Source organism: Podarcis raffonei, chromosome 10 (assembly GCF_027172205.1).
Source record: "Podarcis raffonei isolate rPodRaf1 chromosome 10, rPodRaf1.pri, whole genome shotgun sequence".
In the NCBI taxonomy this organism is placed as follows: domain Eukaryota; kingdom Metazoa; phylum Chordata; class Lepidosauria; order Squamata; family Lacertidae; genus Podarcis; species Podarcis raffonei.
The window spans coordinates 47229461-47251867 of NC_070611.1; the positions used below are offsets into that span (position 1 = coordinate 47229461).

General features: G+C 44.0%; 1 protein-coding gene across 1 annotated transcript; it reads left to right on the plus strand.

Moving 5' to 3' along the window:
- Positions 1-12280: 12280 nt before the first annotated feature.
- On the plus strand, positions 12281-17636 carry DNAL4 (dynein axonemal light chain 4). Its single transcript, XM_053406655.1, has 3 exons — positions 12281-12415; positions 13862-13945; positions 16608-17636. Exons 1-3 carry the CDS (start codon positions 12344-12346, stop codon positions 16770-16772), a joined length of 321 nt encoding a protein of 106 aa, XP_053262630.1. The 5' UTR covers positions 12281-12343; the 3' UTR covers positions 16773-17636.
- The last annotated feature ends 4771 nt before the right edge of the window (positions 17637-22407 follow it).

The following is a 22407-nucleotide window of genomic DNA, read 5'->3' on the forward strand; positions in this document are numbered from 1 at the left end:
CTGGGTGCTGACAACCCACGCTACGCCACTGTGCTGACCCCTTGTAGATTGCTTCCAACAGTTATAAGCCTTCTGGTAAATGAGAATAAGAACAGCCAATAGGTCACAGCAGGATCACTTCCTGACAATCCAATGTCCCTGCTCAAGAAAGGAACCAGAAAGGCAGGTGCTATTGATGCCTTCGGGGAGGTGTCCCAAATCCTGATCAACTCTGCAGATGCCAGAAGAGCACAACATTTCCCTAGTGCACACTGGATCTTTTCTTCTATTGCCTGATCTTAGCCCATACATTTACAGCTGCTGATGCCACTGGAGGTGCAAAGACTCCTCCTCGCTGTGAAAGCAGAGGCTAGATGGCCATTTGCTGGGTGTGCTCTACTTTAGAATTTTCTGTGTTGAGCAGAGGTTTCAATTAGATCCAGGCTGCTGGACCTCAGGCAGAGAAAGAGAGAGATAAGTGGTGGCAGAAAAAGAGAGAAAAGGAGTAGCAGAATAAGGGAGGAAAGTATCAAACCAGAAGAATGATAAGCACCTATGTTTTGGCTTTCTAGATATTAGTTTAGATGCTCATGACATACATTCTCCAATGCTTGTGGTGCATTGACTTAAAGCACTCAAATGGGGAATGAGTAGTAGAGACTAGACAAGAGCTTTCCAAACTGTGCGTCGCGACACATTAGTGTGTCGGCTGCAGTGTGCAGGTGTGTCATGCAACCGCTCCCTACGCTCCTCCCAGGGCTGGAAAGGGGTTAGTTAAACCTCTAGTTTGCTGGTAAAACTGAACTACTGTGTTGCGAAATGATGCATGTCTAAAAAGTGTGTCACCAACATGAAAAGTTTGGAAAGCTCTGGACTAGACATTGCTCAATTATTTCATAGTTCTATAACTCCCATCTCCTCCCCAGTCTCTTTCCCAGAAAGAGCAACAGCAAATGCTCCCTTTGGCTTCTCACCGTGAGAGATTAGAACGCAAGTATGAAGAACATAAAACCATGTTTGAGGATCCATTCTGATTTGTTTGTGGGGAGGTCACACGATGTCATGTGTTTCCACACTTTCCAGTCCTACTTTTCCAAGAAGCAGGTGAATCAGCTTTAGGTGCGTAGCCTGAATATGCCACTCTGTGAATGTCTCCCCCAAATAGCAGTGGTTGGGAAGCACCCTCAAGACACTTTCCCTTCTTCCTGATTGTCACAATTATGTGGATACTTAAGTATTTCCCAAGTCAAACATAAAACATGCATTGAAGAAGAAGCTTGCCTCCCTCCTTCCCTCCCTGGTTTTTTCCTTCAACCTGTTGCAATGTTTACATTTAAGGTCAAAATATTTCTTCTGTTTTTGAATTCATTAAGGCAAGCCTTTCTCATCCTGAGTCGGTAACCATGTGTGCCTCCTCCTCTGTGGCTTAAACAGCAATGATGCAAGTGACCCAAGTGCTTGCAGAGTATCCTGCTACTCCCAGCCCAATCTCTGCATATCATGGACCACTTGGTATTTACAGTACAATCCTATGCATGATTATTCAGAAGTACCACCAGTCAAAAGAAGCAATTGCCGCATAAATAAAACATGGATTTGATCACACAAATCCGCAAGCCCAATTGTTTTATTATTAATTATTTCAATTTAAATGAAATAAATTTGTATTAATTTGTATTAATCAAATTTGTAAAATGCAGCATAAAAATACAGAATAAAACCACAGAGTACATAATACGTTTCTCTTGTGAACTGCCCTGAGATCTTCAGATGAAGGGTGGTTTATTTATTTATTATACTAATATAAAAATAAAATAAAAAACAAGAACAAGTGCAAAACAAACCAATAACCCCTCTCCTCCAAACACATTTAAAAGGACATAGACTGTTAATCTGCCAAAGGTCTGGTTTAATTGTTCTCCCAGCACACGTTCACAGATAAATGTAACATGAATTTTGTAAGGTTGCCTGCACTTAGCCAGTGGTTTTTGCTGGCCCTAGGGATAGTACTAAGCACAGAAGGCCTCAAATCATTTAAGATGCACAGCTTCACGAGAAGAAATGCTACTAGCAGCAGCAGAGCAGGCGGAAGCAGCCTTGCAATTTGCTTTTCTGGAAACTAGACTTATAACTGTTTTTAAAAGCTACCCAGGCTAGAATTGGGGTGTTTTTTTAAGTGGTCAGTTGACAACCGTCAAACTGGAATTCCCATGGACTGCCATGGTTCTTTTTCAAGCTCCTCTGGTGACCATGTGACTTGTTGCTGGATGTGTCTGTGATAACCCTTCACCCCTTGTGTGAACCCTGTAAAAGAAAATGCTGTGTGTGCGTCAGCCTTGAACAGGCCATATTCTGAGGTGGGAGGCCACGTCCATGCAGTTAATCTAGCTGTGTTCTTTTTTCCTGTTCTGATCCCCACCATTCTCCCCCCCCCCACATTCTCAATGTGCCACTTAGGGGGAGGGACTAACGATAACTCTTGGAGCAGCTGACGAGAGAGTCTTCACTACTCTAGTGGAAAAGAAGACGTTGGGAAGAGATTGGAAGGGTGGCTGGTTAGCCGCGGGTCAGAAATGTAGGAGCTGGGGAAGTCTGTATGCCTTTTGAGTGCCTGATATATTACAATGGTTTTGAAACCTGTGAACCCACTGAGAACTGCACCTGTGAGTTATTTTGCTTTCCTTTGGGGATCTTGTGATTGCTTGTGTCGTATTTTGCTTCCTCCCTCACCTTAAACTTACCACTTGCCATGACTGGTGATACAACACATTGGATCTTTCTCTCTCTCTCTCTCTCTCTCTCTCTCTCTCTCTCTCTGAACAAAAGGGGTGAGGGAAGGCAGAGCGGACAAAGTCGTTTCATAGATTTCTGGCTCCTCCTTTAAGGACTGCTTTATATGTTGCACTTTTAATGGGCAAAGTAGGTCTAGAGCAAGAATAGCCAATGTGGTGGTGCTCCTCCAGAAGTTCATAGAGCTGGAAGGGACCCGGAGAATCTACTAGTCTAACGCCTTGCAATTCAGGAATAACCCTGTCCCCTACCTACAGGGATTGAACCTGCTACCTTCGTGTTATCAGCACCACACTCTAACCAACTGAGCTAACAACATCTAGTCTAACAACATTTGGAGGAGGTGATATCTTTGATCTAGCATATAACCACTTGCCTCCTGTTACATGTAGGGTAGATACAGTATAAGCCACAGAAACCTACTATTCTCCAAATGGCGAGAAATCCAGGGGTGAAGCATTGCTGGGTTTTGTTTCCTTCAGAAAGAGGCCGCTAGAGACTTATTGGTAGTTTGTGATACATGTTTTATTTACACATATATTCAGATGGAGCATAGGTGGAGATTCATAGAACTGAACCCGTCATCAGATCTCCAGAGTTTGCTGCTCCCCATCAGATTTCCAGAGAAACTGCCAACACCACTGGGATTTCCTGGAGAACAGCTCAGCCCTCTATGCTCTGACTGGGGTGGAATCTACACACATATTTAAAAAAGTTCTGAAAATGCTTTTTTTTAAAAAAAAAAAGCGTTTTAAAAAATACATTGAATTTTCCATAAGGCTCACCATCGCCATTTAGTGTATATCGCACTTAAAACACATTTCAAACATTTTATTTGCAGCTGTATAGCTGAGTCAGAGTTAGGACTGTTTATATTCCGCATGGGTACAGAATTACCCCATGGGAGAAGGCAAGACCTGCTTCACGAATGGCTCTTTCTTCCGGAAGACTCCAGCTACACAGAGCTATCTCCCTAACAAGGTTCTCCATTAAGGGTTCTTGACTACATTACCAGAGTCATTACCGGCAACCATGCTAGTCCAACCAGTTTGGCATACCTCACTCTCACAAGCAAGCATCACAGGGCCTGAAGGGACCCTGAGGTCATCCATTGCAACCCCCAATTTCATCCCATTATAACATTATTTGGAGCCACATACACTAGCTCTCCACAGTGTATGTGGAGTTGTCAGTGTCATGTCAGTACGCACCAGTCTTGCAAGATATACCCACTAAAACTATAACATATAAAGCTGCTATCAAATTGTCCTGTTGCCAAGGGGACCCAAACCCCTCTGAGGGAGGAGACTACACAGGAGTCGGTGAGGGGATGGAAGCAATGATGTTCAAGTTGTAAACACTGTGATCTTAGTGCATCAAGCCTGAGGGCATAATTCGACCACCGGTCACTTTCTCACTCTCCTTCTCGCTCCCCCCTCCTTCTTTTGTACAGTTGTTAAACAGGATTTGACATGTGCTCACACATGTATGTGTCATATGTATTTTTTTGTATATTTGATGGTTGACAATAAACTTTGGTGTTTGTATTTGATTCTCTTTAGGATGCTGAGGGTATTGTGTAAATTGGCAGACTTCATGAATAATAATAATGGGTGCAGGAGATTATTTCATAAGGCACTATTGATGTGCATTACAGGTCTTAATGATAATAATACAGGTCGCTGACACCAAGGAGCTTACATATATATTTGACAGCAAGGAAGGCAACAAGGAGAGGGATGAATATAAGCAAATGCAGTTGCAGGTACTTGAGCTAGAGAGAGCTGAAGTGTCACACTGTTAAAGGCCTTGTTGCTTCTGATGGCGAAACATTAAGATGGCCCCCTGATAGTGATGTCACAGTTTCTACTCCCCCCCCGCTACACGCGCACACACACACACACTGAGTGGCACTTGCACATTCCATGCAACACTTGCAAAAACTTGAGAAATCACTTTTCTTTCCAGAAGGAAATTACCGTATTTTTTGCTCCATAAGACGAACTTTTTTCCTCCTAAAAAGTAAGGGGAAGTGTGAGTGCGTCTTATGGAGCGAAGGGCGCTGTGCAGAGAGGGAGAACTGCGCACCACCCCTTCAGCGATGCGCCTGTCCTGCGAAGCGGGAGGAGGAATAGAAGGGGCTCCTTCTGTTCCTCCTCCCACTTCGCTTAAGGGGCGCTGCACAGAGAGGGAGAGCTATGCAGCACCCCTTCAGCGAAGCGCCTCTCCTGGCTTCTGCCTTAGCCGCGCTCAGCCTCTTCTGGGCTGGGGAAGCCTTCATCCTGCTGCCCAGGAGAGGCTGCGCGCTGCTATTCCATAAGCCAGGGCAGCGATCCCGCTTGCTGTCCTGGCTTCTGCCTTAGCCACGCGCAGCCTCTTCGGGCAAGGGGAGTCTTCATCCCACTGCCCTGAAGAGGCTTGGCGCAGCTATCCCAGAAGCCAGAACAGCCAGAGGCTATCCCAGAAGCCAGATCCCTCTTGCTGTTCTGGCTTCTGGGATTCAGAATATTTTTTTCTTGTTTTCCTCCTCCAAAATCTAGGTGCGCCTTATGGTCTGGTGTGTCTTATAGAGCGAAAAATACGGTATATATCGAAGTGAGGAGAAAAGAGAAACAGGAAAATGCTTGGCATCCTTGAAGAAAGTGAGGTAGCCAGATCCTACACACAGCAGCATGTTGCCAGGGTGGGGTGCGTGGCAGACGGCTAATGTTAGTGCGCATACTTTGAGAGCAGGAGGTTAGAGGTTTCAAATCCCTGGTATGTCTATTTTAAAGGATCAGATGGGGAAAATAGGCCCTGGAGGGCTGCTGCTATTCAGCGTAAATAATGCCAGGCTAAAGGGGCAAATAATTTTACCTGGTATAATAGGGCAGCTACTGAGGAGGCAAAAGAATACTCTTCCTATCCTCTTCACCAATCCAGGTACCAGACCTCAAGTCCCATTTTTAATTTGCTGGTGACTCCTGGTTTTTTTTGTTTTTTAAATGTTTGATTGAATTCTGTAACAAAAAGGAAAAGGACTTAACAATTGCAATTATGGGATATACATCTAAGAATACTTTTTTTCACTGTCACCTTACAGAGGAACTCTGTAATATTAACTCTCTAATATTAACCACGGAATAAGATCAACAGAGAACAATTTTTATATAATGCAGTTATGAGGTCCAAAATTAACACACTAGTACCAATAACTTTGCAGATCATTTGCAGTTGCATAAGTGATAAATTCCCACTAATTGGTGTAGAAATGTTCTTCAGATCATTTTGAGACTTTTCAATTGTGTGTTGTTTTCCCACCTATCACCAGATTCCAGACTTTATTACACCACAAGGACGACTGTAAATCTTGCAATGTCTTCTATTTTTTGAGCAGTGGAAATTCAAGCAGCCACCAACAGGTGGCTCCTGGATTTATATACCCTGCCCTAATCTTCCTGCCACCCTTCACACCCAACCTCACAGCTACTGGCAACTATAAAGAGGTGCAACTCTGTGTTACCTCCAAGGTTTGCTCTTGCCCATGAACTAGCAGGCATTAGGAAGCACCAGAGAAATATCCACATGGCACTGATACAGAACCATTTATGACTCTGGATGTTGAATGTTCATTGCAAAGCTTGGGCCAGCATCTTCTGCTTTCGCCTCTCCAGTGCTGTCTCTGCACCATCCCAAATCTACAGGTTAGTTTAACATGAGTTGTACATTTACTCAACCAGCACACGTGATCTGCAAGCACATGTAGCTGCAACACATTTAAGAGCTTCGCACAGGTGGCTATATCTGAACCAGTGAATCTACACTCCAAACTATTGTGGTTGCTGTGGCAGCATATTCATGGCGTATCGGGAAATGTGCCAACCTGCTCTGAACAGAACCAGAAAACTCTGGTGGAGTTCAAACACAGAGGGTGTGTTCACATTACCACTTTGAAGTGTGGTGAGGCTGTTGTTCTTCCAGTGTTTCACCATACATCAGCATGGCATCATTAGTGTCAGCTTCATTTCTGTTTTTGTACACACCAGGGGCCTTGATGTAACAGGGATGTCTATAAGTATTTGCATAGCTAGAGATGGATTAGCAATGCCTTAAGAACTCTAGCTGGTGTGAAGCTGGTTTAAGAAAAAACGCTTCAAACAGTAGGATTTTATAACCAAGTCCAGGACACACATGCATTTCAGATAATGTGTGACACAGACTAAAAATCTAGCACAGGAAATGTGGTAAGTAAATAGGAGAATGAACAGAACCATAGATAAATGTGGGGGGGGGGTTTGGGTTTTTTACAGCAGAGTGAAAATACTGAGGAAAGGGAGGAAGGGTTGACTGAGATCAAAGAAACATTTTCCTCAGAAAAATAAATGATTTCAAAAGTATTTAATAAAAATGGCATAGCTGAAAAGAAAACTATAAATATGGGCCAGCGTGGTACATTTCACACAAAGAAAAACAACAGATTGCTGAACAATGAAAAAAATATATTAACAGCCTTTCTGCTATGATGACATATAGGGGTGGTGGTGAGGAAATGAGATGGTGGAGACAAAAGGTTAGGAGAGGAAATTAAAAACTTTAAAATTCCACATAGGAGCTATTTAGGGATGCAAAACAAGAGCACATATAATCTCAATCAAAAAAGGAAGCTGCAAAGGAAGCCAAGAAATAGGACATGGTTCAAGAGGTCCTGGGATCCAGAAAGAATGTGTAATTTAGCAAATGGAAAAAAAGCAGAAACATCAGCCACTATAAATAAGACTTAAGGTTAGCAGAGAACTGAAATCGTGAATAGCCAAACAGATAGGTTGCAAATACACAATATACTTGGATTGACTTGACTAGCATTTCTGTCGGTCTGGTTTGCCTAACATGTAATAGCTGCACTCCACCAGCCACGTACTACAGCCCAATGAGGCCAAATTGGCATGAGGTTTAAAACAATCATTTTTGGGTCAGGACTCTCAGACATTTTGCTCTCTGAGGCAGAGGAGAAAATGGTGCCTCTGCCCCACATCAAACCAAAGTGCCTGGTGTCTGAGGACAATTAAGTTATTTTGACACCTGAAGCAGAAAACCTTAGTTGGTTTGCCATATGTCCTCTTTTTCCAGGACACATCCTCTTTTTCATGGGTAGAGTCGTCATAGTGATCAATAGTTAAAAGTAGAAGTCGGCAAATGTGTCCTCTTTTTTGCTCTTCAAAATATGGCAATCCTACCACCAGCCCCTCTCCTCCCAAACTGGCTGCTCTTTCATAACACTGCTCCACTTTGCCTAAACTCTAGTGTCTAGGGTCTAGGGTCAGTCCTAGGGGAGGATGGCTCCAACTGCAGCCTCCTTCTGCACTCTTTCTCTCTCTCGCTGCAATGCCAGTTCACCCAGTCATTTAAGATGATGAGCAGTATTCCCCTTTCTTCCATAGCTGTCACGTGTCCCTTATTTGAAGGGACAGTCCCTTATTCCAGCGCCATGTCCCGCTGCTGTCCCTTATTGATAGATGTCCCTTAACTGTCCCTTAAATGATGTCCCTTAAATTTCAAAGGAAGCAGCTCCTCTCCCTCCCTCCCTGCCGGCCAGGGAGGAGGGAGGCTCTAACTGTGTTGCTTGGCTGTGTTGCTCACCCAATAAGAAGCCTAAGAACAACTGGGGGGTGGAGCTTGCATGCCTTGTGTGTGGCTAGTTAATGCAAGCTGAGGGGGTTTTTGAATGCTGGACGCCATTTTGTTGCACGTGCTGCTGCAAACTTTGCAGTGCAAAGCCAGGCCGGGGAGCCATCTTAAGTTGAGGCTGCATAGGCCTTGTGGTGCATGTGATTCAGATTCTATTCAGCTGAACCTCTGGTTACAAAGTTGGTTGGACCAGCATGAGTTTGACCAGACTGCAGGAGGACAGGAAGACTAGAGTGCCTGGAACAGGTGAGGCTGCAGGTCCCTTATTTTGGCTGCTGGACCCTTATTTTCAAGGCTGCTGGTCCCTTATTTTCAAATCTGTAAGTTGACAGCTATGCTTTCTTCACCCACACCTCTCTTTGCAACTGTTCTCTTTTTTCAGATAGGGCCGTTGTTTCTCCATGAGTGAAATTAATGTTCTTTGTTATTGTAACAGGCTTGTGGGATCAAAGTTTCATTACTAGAACCTCCAGGATTCAATAAAATCCCACTCCCCGTTTCCAAAGCTCTCACTCCAGCGGTATAATTGAGGGCGTTTAGTTGCTGCTCTTGTGACACAATTGGGAGTCAGAAATCATAGGCACTTCTACTGAGAACCGTAGCTGTCAACCTTCCCTTTTTTTGCGGGAAATTTCCTTATTCCAGCGCCGTTTCCCGCTGCTATCCCGGATTGTTAGATATCCTGTAGCCTGTCCCCGGGACAGGAGAGGCTGCTGATCCCTTATTTTTGAGGCTGCTGATCCCTTATTTTCAAACCTGAAAGTTGACAGCTATGCTGAGAACCATGCAGAGATGTACCTGCAAATGCAGATTTTTTCTGACCACCTTGCCTTGATCTATTTCTCCCAGCTTTCCTTTCTTCTCCCAACCCCCACACCCCCTTAGTATTTTTATTTGAATTATTCACAACCGTTCAGTTTATTTTTTAATAAATACAGAATTCAGGGTCTACACAGGGTTAGGTTAAAAAAAAAGTTCCCTGGCACCCGCCTGCTGGGATACTTCCCTCCCAACGTGACGGGGAGAGAGGCAGGAGAATGCCGGGTGCTTTGGACTGTGCCTACGGGGACAGAGCACCTTTAACTGCCTGGACAAATCACACCTTCCTTCCTACAACACGATCACAGCTGCAAAACCTCTGGTGCCGCTTTGCAGCATGTAGGCATTTTATTTACTTCCCAAATCGCATCCGGCAGCTGATAGACACCCCCAACTCCCGCCGCCAACGATCCTGAAGGACCTTTTCCCCCCCCTCCTCGTGACAGACAAGCGTTCGCAACCTACCCGGCGTTCTCCGCCCTTCGCGGCTCGCCCTATGGGGGAAGGGGGAAGGCGGGACTTCCGGCGTCGGTTGCTAAGACAAGCACGTTTCCTTTCCTTAACAACCGCAGGGAGGCTGGTATTTGGGGCTCCGGGTCGAGGTGACTCAGGTGAGAGAAGCCGGGCAGGCGGGTCGGGCTCCCTGCGCCCCGTTCCCCTCTCCGCCCCGTCGGAGTGGAGCCTTGGGCGCTCCCGCCGCCCGGAGACCCCAGCGCCCCCCACCACACCTCCCTCCCGGCCGGCCAAGGGCCACTCGGAGCGCCCCCAGCCCGCTCGGTCTGGCAGTTCTGGCCCCTCACAGGATGAAGCGCGCTCCTGGCCCTGAGCACCTCGCGTGGTCCGGCCCCCTTGGGGCGGGGGGGGGTCATCCCAGGCTACCATCTTCGCGGGGCGCGGGCTGGGTTTTGACGCGGAGCCTGGCGGGGCGGCGGACTCTGGCGTGGTAAGAGGTCTAGGCTGGATAAAAAGAATTTCCTCGGGGAGCAACAAAGGCACCAAATGTTCCGCTGTTGCAGATCATTTCTCTAGCTCACCTGCTTTAGAACACTTTAGGTCTTCTTGCAATGTTTTATGCAAATGCAAAAAAAAGTCTGCTAGGGGAGAACTAGGAACAGTAGAATCCATGAAGAAGGCAGAAGACAAACCTAAACATACCATCTCCTGTTCGGGTTACTTCCTTTGGCCCATCGCTGTACTCATAGATAGGGAACATTACTAATAAAAGAGGAAAGTCATTCACACAAGTGCCCAGGCGCTAATGGATGTTTCATGTTTGCCAGTCTCTTGAGAACAGCGAACTTTTTCTCTTCCAGGAAGTTGGCATTAGGCGTTAATTTTTTTAAATGTGCTTTTTTCATTTACAGCTCAGCTATGGAAACTCAGAGTGAGCACACTGAAATCAATATATCTAAGCTGCTTACATCCATTGATTTCAAAGGGCCTACTTTGAGTATGACTAATATTGGATATTTTCCTGTATAAGCAGCAGCATCAGATGTTGATATTTCGATGACATACTGAGTCAAGCTAGGGGTCTCTCTCTCCGATATTGCCTTCTTTATTAGAAGTTTTCCAGAATTTCAGGTGGAGATCTTTCTTGCCTCTTGCTAATTGATCCTTTTAACTGGAGCTGCAATGGTATGAACTTGGACCCTTCTATATGCAAAGCATGGGCTTTACCACTGACTTATGACGTCTGCCTGCTTGGGGCCATGTGGGCACATTTGGAATTTTGCAGCAGTCACAAAATGGCTGCTTGTGGGAGGCATTGCATAACATGAAATACCTGCCTGCAAGATAGAGAGAGAGAGAGACCATAGCACAAAGATATGTCCACCTATCAGTGGAAGAAAGGCACATACATCTGCCACCATTACACTCACTCACAGAGAGGTTCTTTGCATCTCTTGGAATAAAATCCAAGCCCATTTAGTTACTTAAGCTGTTCCCAAGGACTGCTTTTCTAGAACTGTCACCAAAGTATAAGGGCTAATTGGATACCCCTAAATAAACAACAACTGCAAAGAAAAGCTGTTTTTAGGCCTGCTGTTCTCATATCAGTACTCCACCCCCCCAAGAAGGCATCTAAACAAGCATTCAATTGATCTTTTAAAAATTGAGTGTACGTTTTTATGGGGAAATTAAGCACAAAAGTGGCTTTTGATAGATGATAAACTGGCAAAAATATCATAACATGGCAAAATATAGGATTTACCTAGGCTGATACCTCTATTCACCGCTTGGCTTGGGTTATTCCAAGGTCCTTGGAAAGATTCCATATCCATGATCTCTCAACCTAGAGTAGCTCCAGCCTGGGGGGAAATCTTTAGGGTTAAGAGAAAGATGTCTGCCCACCTTTGTGAGCTAATCAATCCATTTCAAGCCAGAGACTGGCAAGAAGTAGGGCTTGTGCAAAGCTAATCAGAGAATGTTATTGTGGGATTAAGTTCCTATTCTTAAAGTTGACGAAATAAGGATTTTTAAGTGTCAGCCTTTTTTAGTTAGACCAGGAGGGATATAATTTCTAAATTACAGTATACCTCAAAAGTATTTATGGACACATTGGATTGAATAGCTGTTAACTAGGCAGGATGTAAAGGACATTGTTCCTTTAGTGACAGATAGGAATATGCAAGCAAGACTTGCTACTCTGTAAGCTTTTGCTTGCAAAATAGAGTTGGCATTTTGAAATGGCAGTAGCAAAGTAAAGCAGGCTGGGATTTTCACAGTATTTTAATATTGTTGCCATTTCAATTTTACATCTTATGCTAATAACAACTGACAGTTGCAAAAAAGACTATCATCTAAAACTATGGCATCATAATGCATGTATATTATCTAGCCATGTATAACCATGACTAGATGAACGGCTCATTCTTTATTTTGACTCTTTTAAAGATCTCAGATGTGTGATATCCTCATGTTGAGGATATGTCAACTGAACTATTTTCTCCCTCTCTTTTTCTCTTAAGCATCGGAATACCCTGCTTCTGCAAAACTGTTCAGGCTGAATTCTAAAAAGTCCTAGTCTGCCCTTGATTGGTTCCCCACAGGCTGCTCTGCCCCTTCCCAGGGTCACAGTGGACAGACAATGGCAGACACTGGGGAGGGGAAAAAAGAGGAGGCGGACTATAAGAGACTTCACAGCTTTCCACTGATCAGGGTAAGAATGGGAATAATGAAGTATGATACGTTCTTGGATCAGGAGATGTGGGGGCTTGGTGCCATTAGCTTCCATTTTACTTTGGTACTTAATTTAAATAGGAGTACTGAGTTGTGGGGTGAAGCAGACACTTTATTGGTATATCTCATAAAAATACAATTGCACAAGGCACTCCCAGCAATCTTGTTAAAATGGGGGTGCGTGTCTATTGCTTGTCTACCATCTTCTATCTTTATTAAAGTTCTACCCCACGTTTCTTCCCCAAAGAGTTTATTATCCTGTATTTTATAAAGTACACATGAAGAAGCAGAAGTCATTGTGGTCATTGCCTACAGTGGCTCAACAATTTCTGAACGATTGCTCAAAAGAAAGAGGTGTGCATGAAGGCATGAAAGAAAACTGGAAGGGTAAACCAGAGTACCAGAAGAAGAGCCTTTTGGATCAGTCCTGTAGCCCATCTAGTCCAGGCATCTGTTCTTGCAGTAGCCAACCAGATGCCTATGGGAAAGAGGAAAGGCATGTGATGTTATGAGGGAGTTCTTGATAGCAGATGGGACAATAAGTTGGCAGCAAGAAGAAATGATGGAACATTTGAGGCATGTGGAGGAAGTATAAGTCCTGTATACACATACTATTTCTGTGTTAAATGAACACAAGAGGAGAAAGAGTGAGGACGAGTGTCCTAGCTCTGACCCCTCTTGCCATTCCCTCTACTTATGCGGGCTCCATCCATTATTTAAGACTCTGAAATACTGGGTTTTACATTGCATGGGGAGGCTACACAAGCAGAACAAGTCTCCCTGCTGCATGGGGAAGCATGTTCTTTCTCGCTTCCTGCCTCCACATTATTTTTAGCACAGAAGTAATAAACATGGGCAGGATTATAATCTCTCTAGGAATGGAGTATTGCAAATTCTAGCATGTGCTGCTGAGACATTTACCTGTGTAATAGAAAAGCAGAATGATTGGAAACCATTTTGTATCTTCCAAAGGCAAAGTGATCTTGGCATTTAAAAGTCTCTGTGTGTATGGCAAGTGCAAGAACTGGAAACTTACTTATTTTAGCAAGGTTTTTCTTACTGTTATACATATCTGTATTTGAATGCAAACAGCTAGGTTTTAAAATCTTTGGCATGCTTCTGCCCCCGTAAGGATGGGACAAGGAGAATGGGACAGAAAACCAATGTACCTCAGAGCTGTATCTAGCTTAGAAAGACGTCTTGCTTCAGGACTGCCATTTCTGTAAACGGGGAGGTACTCCAGTTGCCTAAATAAACTTCTCAGTCACAGAGGATTTCCGTTGAATTCCTGTGCCTGGCTTCTACACTTTCCATCCTTTGCCCACTCCTAGCCAAGCATGAAAGAAAGAAGAGGTGGTGGCTCCCAGATGGGTTTGGGAGTGTGGGTTGCTTTGTGGCTGATGGCCTTCCTTGCATTGTCTTCCAGCACACAGACATGCCAGAGGAGATGCGAGTAGAGACCATGGAGTTGTGTGTCACTGCGTGTGAGAAATACTCCACCAACAATGAGGTATTGGTCATTTCTGAGAACTTTGTGCTTGGATTTATTTGATTTATTTTTTATTGATAAGGAAGATACATTATTATCATCATTATCAACAACAACATTATTTGTTTGTACCGGACCCATCTGGCTGGGTTTCCCCAGCCACTCTGGGCGGCTTCCAACAAAGATTAAAAATACATTAAAATGTCACACATTAAAACAGGGCTGCCTAAACAGGGCTGCCTCTAGATGTCTTCTAAATGTCAGGTAGTTTATTATCTCTCTGACATCTGATGGGAGGGCATCCCACACATTACTATTAAGCTCCCATGTCTGTGGGGGGAAATTGTTTGATCTCTCTGTCAGTTGACTTGAAATTAAATTTGATTAGCCAATACAACAATAAATAGAAATAATTCAGTGACGATACCAGAATCATATTAATACAAAATACCCAAATACCCATGTAAACACATGAATGATTAAATTGGTGGAGCAACTAATTTCAATTAAAAAGATAACTTGAATAAAAGTTACAAATTCATCTCAAGACCAAAATATAAATGTATCAAAGCTAACAAAAATGACCATATACCGTATTTTTCGCTCTATAAGACACACCAGACCACAAGACGCACCTAGTTTTTGGAGGAGGAAAACAAACAAAATTCTGAATCCCAGAAGCCAGAACAGCAAGAGGGATCGCTGCGCAGAGAAAGCAGTGATCCCTCTTGCTGTTCTGGCTTCTGGGATAGCTGCGCAGCCTGGATTCGCTCCATAAGACGCACACACATTTCCCCTTACTTGTTAGGAGGGAAAAAGTGAGTCTTATAGAGCAAAAAATACGGTAATTGATATGCATAATGACAACAGTTTGTTTTTAAAGCAGTTATATAATGAAGCCAAGAACAGCAGATAAAACTCTGTGTGTATGTGTGTGTTTCTCTCTTTATGTATACAGTGAGAGGAAAAAGTATTTGATCCCCTGCTAAATTTGCCCGTTTGCCCTGTGACGAAGAAACGACCAGCCCATAATTTTAATGGTAGGTTTATTGTAGCTGTGAGAGACAGTATAACAACAGGAAAACCCCCAGAAACCCAGAAGACAAAAGTCAGAGATTGATGTGCATTATAATGACTGAAATAAGTATTTGATCTCCTATCAACCAGCCAGATGTCAGGCTACCTGGTATCTTCACTGTATGTAACGAGCTGAGATTAGAAGCACCTGCTGTAAGGGAGAGGTCTTACCTGTAATCCCAGCTCGTTACAGTACCTGTACAAAAGACACCTGTCAACAGAAGCAATCAATCCAGCAGATTCCAAAGTAGCCACCATGACCAAGACCAAAGATGTCAGGGACAAGACTGTAGACCTGCACAAGGCTGGACTGGGCTACAAGACTATTGCTAAGCAGCTTGTTGAGAAGGTGAAAACGGTGCAATAATTCGCAAATGGAAGAAACACAAAATAACTGTCAACCTCCTTCAGTCTGGGGCTCCATGCAAGATCTCATCTCGCAGAGTTGCAGTGATCAGGAGAATCATGACGTCGCAGCCCAGAACTACACGGGAGGAACTTGTCAATGATCTCAGGGCAACTGGGACCATAGTCATCATGAAAACAGTTGTTACACACCACACCGTAAAGGACTGAGAGCTTGCAGAGCCCGCAAGGTCCCCTTGCTCAAGACAGCACATGTACAGGCCCATCTGCAGTTTGCCAATGCACATCTGAATGACCCAGAGGAGAACTGGGTGAAAGTGTTGCGATCAGATGAGACCAAAATCGAGCTTTTTAGCATGAAATCAACTCGCCATGTTTGGAAGAGCAGGAATGCTGCCTACGACCCCAAGAACACCATCCCCACTGTCAAACATGGGGGACATAATATGCTTTGGGAGTGTTTTTCTGCTAAGGGGACAGGACACCTTCACCGCATCGAAAGGACGATGGACGGGACCATGTATCTTCAAATCTTGGGTGAGCACCTCCTTCCCTCAGCCAGGGCATTGAAAATAGGTTGAGGATGGGTATTCCAGCATGACAATGACCCAAAACACATGGTCAAGGCAACAAAGGAGTAACTCAAGAAGAAGCACATTGAGGTCCTGGAGTGGCCTAGCCAGTCTCCAGACCTTAATCCCATTGAAAATCTGTGGAGAGAGCTGAAGGTTCAAGTAGCTACACATCAGCCTCAATATCTTGCTGACTTGGAGAGGATCTGCAAAGAGGAGTGGGACAAAATACCTCCTGAGATGTGTGCAAACCTGGTGGCCACCTAGAAGAAACGTCTGACCCCTGTAATTGCCAACAAGGGTTTTGCCACCAAGTACTAAGTCATCTTTTGCAAAGGGATCAAAAACTTATTTCACTCATTATAATGCACATCAATCTCTGACTTTTGTCTTCTGGGTTTCTGGGAGTTTTCCTGTTGTTATTCTGTCTCTCACAGCTACAATAAACCTACCATTAAAATTATGGGCTGGTCATTTCTTCGTCACAGGGCAAATGGGCAAATTTAGCAGGGGATCAAATATTTCCCCCCCTCACTGTATATATAAACAGTTGATGAGCTTCAGCGGCATATGGGAAAGAATCCATTTTTCTCTCTTTCTAACTTGCTGTTCCTTCCCCTTTGGCTCCTATTCCTTTCCTTGTTGAATCTCTTGTTTCTTCCCTTCAGAGTGCTGCCAAGATGATCAAAGAGACAATGGACAAGAAGTTTGGCTCCTCCTGGCATGTCGTGATTGGGGAGGGCTTTGGTTTCGAGATCACCCATGAGGTGAAGAATCTGCTGTACATGTTCTTTGGAGGCAGTCTTGCTGTTTGCGTTTGGAAGTGCTCCTGACATACTCCATCTCTCTCTCTCTCTCTCTCTCTCTCTCTCTCTCTCTCTCTCTCTCCCAGCTCACCACATTCAGGAGATTTCCCCCCAGACTTTGCATTGGTTTTTGTACAATTTAAAGGGCAGGCTTATTTTTAATAATAAAATATTGAGCTTTTTCTTATTTATATACAGCTTTATGACAAATACTGAGTGTGTGCGTGAGTGTAAGTAAATATGTTTGAGCTACTTAATCCAGCTCATAGAGTGTTTGACTCTGATTTTACCAACGTGGCTTTTTGCTTAGAGATGGGGATCAGGGGATGGTGACTGCAAGTCACAGTTTATGAAGCCATACATTGCAGAGAGAGCATGAAGAGTTTGAATCCAAACTTCCCATTGCTTCTCCTTGCTATCTCTTCCCACTTTCTGGGAGAAGACCAGAAAAAGGCAGCTGATTTCTCTTTGCCCAGATGACAGCTGCCTGGTTGTCAGAAGTGTGTGTGCCAGCTTGACAAACCTGACCCAGTGGACGGTTGCTAGGATAATTGCCCTTCCACCTCCTCACTACACCTACAGAGCACTGATATAGCTTGTAAAGCGTATGGCACACAAATAAGACTATTTTGCATAGCATGTGGGATGGGGTGGGAGTGTCACGATGCCAATATGTTGTATCTTGTTCAGAAACTGGTCGTGGGAAGAAACTCTGCCTGAGCTGCCAGTTTCTCAAAACTTTTAAGTACAATTGTACTTCCATTTTGTAGAGTCTAATAATGCTGTCACGAGGGTGTTGATTAATGGTCCTTATTGTATTTTCTATATAGTCTATTTGAATTTGGAGTGTGAAGGGGACTTACTTTTTACAATAAACTTTTTTTAAATGCATGGCTTATGTCTGGAGAATTCACTTGGATCCATTGTGTTTGTGTGTGGTGGTGGAAGGGTGGCATGAGCTTTTCATATATTTGCCAAAAGAGCAAATTCTGCCGTGTATGTTATGAAAGGATGGCTTGTGATGTCAGTTTTCATACTTCAGTTGTGGCTTATTCCCCCATTTGATCTTTCCGTGATAGAACTCAGGGTGGCGTAGGTAGGGCTTAAAACATTTGTATCTTGCCTTTCCTCAACAGAGATCAGGGCAGCTAACAAGAAAGTTTAAAATAACATAGCACAATTTATTTTTTAAAAAAACTTTTTAACCCTAAACCATATCCAGGAATCACATGTTTGCCTCTTCCTATGATATATGACTTACCTGAGTACTGTGCTGATATTTGCAATATAGCTGGAATCTACTTTTGGTCCACCATGGCCCTGCTTATATAGTGAGGGATTACTGCATGGATAATCTTGCCTTACAACAAGGGACTTCCCAACTCTTGCATTGATATACATCTGGCAAAATATCTGTATGATAAACATGCATAGTATTCAATATGACATCACCATGGGAATGTGCACCTGAAAGCTTCCTTAAGGGATAATTCACTGATGGCTTGCCATTGAATTATCCCACTAAAATCAGTGGGACTCTAGTCCCCACCCCAGAAACACATTAATATTTCCTCACTCATCAACTTGTTTCTTAGTACTCAGCATTAATTTTAATAGGCCATCTGATCTTTTTCATAGATTTACATGGGCATATGAGAGAGAACATCATTCTTCGATGATAGATTGTGGCATTGCAGAAGGTATATAATTATCTCTCTTGGAAACATGGGGCATGAGATTCTATGCATATTGATATAGTTTCTCTAATAACATTACAGAAATAAGTACAATGTCCATATTTGAACAAGCACACTCATATGTTGGTCTTGATGACCCAACCAAGTGTCAGGCTGACCTACAGAAATCAAACTGCTAACGTGGGGGCTTATCTCAGCAAACAATCTGTTGGCTGCTTTGCCTGTCTCTTATCAGTATCCTGTGGTCATGTGGCTGTAGCTGTGACCTGTATTAAGCAAGCAAGGCCAGCCTAATTTAGCCAATCACCAGCTCTTTGGGCTGAACTCCCTGCTACAGAACTCCAGCAAAAGAGGGATTTTTTTCTCTCTTTTCCTTGGTAACAGGAGTACAGTTCAGTGTGCTTTACCTTCATAAAACCTCCTCTGTGTTACACATAATCAATGCCTTCATTCCGAAAATTTGACAGTGCTGTTATGCAGTAGCTCCACAATTTCATTATTGCAAAATCTAACATGTATTTCTCCTTAATTGGGCATAACAAGAGTTATATCGTACGGTGGTGCTTTTTATCCCCTCTGTTTACAGTGAGTCATAGATGTGGGAGTGATCAACTGGAGGGTAATATTTACTGCTGTAAAACACCCATGTCTTTTGAGTGCTAGGCCCCAATGCTCTAGCATGGCATTTTAAAGCTGCGAACCACCGTGACTTGCTTTCCCACTGAAGGAGCCATGGGAACATGATGTTCTGTCACTGAGCTATACACCATGTGCTATCCAAGGGTAGCAATAGGAGTGACTGTGCAACTGCAACAATGTGACTAATGCATTGTCATCAAGGAATAAGAGGTGAGAATTTTGAGTGTTGCTCTGCAGTGGTGTCATGGCAACAAAGCACATTGACAGATTGCCTGGTGTGAAGGGCTGGCTTTGAAAATTTCATTTCACTGCAAGACTCAAACCCAACGACGAAAAATCTTCCAGTTTATATTGCCAGCAATGAAGTGACGCAAAGCCAGAGGGTGGCAAGATTCATCCCTGCTTAGTTTTTCCTTCTGTTGCACAAAACCAGTCTTCCAAGATGGATCATTGGGCCATCAGCCTAACATTTGAAGGCAATCATGAACCTATCAACTACATGGGATCTCATCATCCCCCCCCCCATGTTCTATTATTATGTGAAGTAAGGAGAAGATAGCTGGCAGCTCCCCTCGGGTCTGGCTGTATGACATAGGGGGTAGACCACACCATTCAACCCACCTGTCAGTCATGTGGCATCATTATAACACCAGATCATTGACAGATGCCTTGTGTCACCTACCTGTCAAAGTCCTTTGCACAATGTTTTCCAGGCACCTGGCAGCCAGCTAGTTTTCTGGCACTTGGGTTTTTGCCAGCCCTGGGCTCAGCAAAGCACCATGCACAGGACTTGCAAAGCAGCTGTCTGCAGGGATTGGCTGCTGGAACTTGGTTGCACAGCCGGTGCAGGAGGGTTGAACTCTGCTCATCAGCTGATAGGTGGTGACTTCAGCTCAGCTCTCCAGGATTCAGTGATGCAGTCAAGTCCCCCAAAATGGCTTCACAGGCCAAATTGGAACCCATGCTGAAGGTTCCCTACCCTCATATAGAGAAACAGTGATTATTTTAATTTGTCTATAAAGAATATAAGAGACCCCAAAGTGATTCAAAATGAGAGCGCAGGACAAGTGTAACAAACTCTCAAAATACAGTAAAATTGTAACAGCAAGGGAAAACTACAGATTACCGGTCTGTCTCTCAGAGATTGTCACTCAAGGCCTGATTCATTTTGTGCACAAAATTGTTCTAAACATGTCTGCACCAGGTGATACTTTCAATTTCTCTTCTCTATAAATAGCATTTAAATGTGACACAAAGTCGCAGAGACTTTGTAATGTGAGTGCACGATGTGAAAACAGTCCAAGATCTGTAGGCTCTTTCACATAAGCCACCAGATGTGCTTTATTTAAAGAAACAAAAAGTCAATGGTAGTTCTTCAAGCAGGTTGCCTCTCTTCTTTCCGGGCTTAAGTGTAACATTTGAAAATAACTTGCATAGTTTAAAATGCACAAGCATGACTATTGCACATTTAAACCCTGCACATTCCCCCCTCCCCTGTTTTTACATCACACCAGAAGTGTGAAAACATAGCTAGCAGATGGCAAGAGTCTTTGGTTCATAGCTACTTGAGAAGTTAATGTGTTGCTATGCTTTATTAGCAATGTTAAGAACTTATTATACTGTATTTGTAATACTTTTGATGCCCGGTTTCATATGTTGTTTGTCCAGAAACACTATCCCACAGCATACATATGTTGTTGGTTTCTCAGTTAAGTTACGTGCAGATAGTTTCAGATGTTAGTGTTTGAACATGATTTGCACAAGAGGCCTGAAAATGAGGGCTGGGTGGTTCTTGAGCTTGTTTTGACCAAAAGCACCACCACCACCCAAACTGAATGTCTGGCACAGGGCTGGCCTTCCCCCAAATCTTAGTTTAATCACTTGTATGGGAAAACAGTGGCCTGTTTCAGCTCATCAAGCATGTTCCAGTGGCAACATGTTTGGGGATGAATGCCTCCCTTCAGCATTTAATGTGAGGCAAGTTTTAACTGTCCACCACAGAACCAGTTTTCAGTACTAGACCTCCATGCCCTCTTCCCCTGAAACCTGGGCTATAATAATGTGTGTATTTGAGCTCATGCAGAGAGCTGTCCTACTGACAGAACCAAGGATCATGGATTGGGGACTAGAGACAAGGATGCGGCTTCCAGTCAGGACTTGGGCCTTGCACCACACCCACACCCCCCCACACACAGAGTTTTTCTTGACAGTAGGTTACTTTACTGGGCCAGCACATAATGTGCTAAGATCACCTGAGCCACTTGGGTTTGACAAAGAGCCCTTAAAAGGGGGATGGGGGGCTTTTGAATCTCCAGATGTCACTGGACCTGTTAGCCATGCTGGTTGGGGCTGATGGAAGCTGACGTTGCAACATCTGGAGGGCCCCATGTACCCCACCCCTGCCTTAAAAGGCTCTCTGCCACCTTTATCAGTCATCATTTTTAGACAGCTCAGTCCTCCAAGCAGGGTTTTAGGTCTGCCCTTTTGACTGGAAAGCTCAGTTCATCCCAAGCCTCACACATGAGCACAAGCAAGAGCCTATTTCTCCACCTCGAGGGAACTGTAGAACTTATTTGGCTTGTCCTCGCCTCGGTATTACTGCAATGCAAGGGGAAAAGGGGAAAAAAAAGAAATATGGTGTTGTCAGAATCTGGGGCGACTGAAAGTGTTAGCTGGAGACAGTTACTAGGCAACCGCCGCACCATGGGACATAAGTAAGCCGAGAGCTCGTCGTTCTCTCCGCAGCTCACGGTATTTGTTCTCTGTGTGTGAGACAAAGTGAATGTGCCATTGCTAATGCGCTGCTGCGTGTCGTGAATGGTATGCTGGTGAGAAAGTGGCTGTGTATTTTCAGAGAGCATGAGCATGGTCACATCTCCCCCCTCAGTGCCCTAGTAAAAATTGCCAAGACAAAATCTGCACCACATATCTATTTCAAGGAGTATCAAACCACTTTATTAACAGTGGTGGTTTTCCCCAAAGAATCCTGGGATCTGTGGTTTGTTAATGGAGCTGATATTTTTTTAGGAGATTCCTATTGCCCTCGCAGAGCTACAATTCCCAGAGCTCCTTGGGAAAGAGGAGTTGATTATTAAGACACTATGAGAATGTTATTCTCTGTGAAGCGAATAGGTGTTATCCTAACAATTCATGGCACTCTTAACAAACTGCAGTTCCCAGGATCCTTTGGAGGAAGCCATGACTGTTTGAACCAGTATGATACTGCTTTATAGTATAGTGCAGATGGGGCCAAAGATTTAAAAGGGGCTGTGCCATCATTCAGCTAGAAAGCTCAAAAAGGTTACCTTGGGCAGAGCAAGCATCGT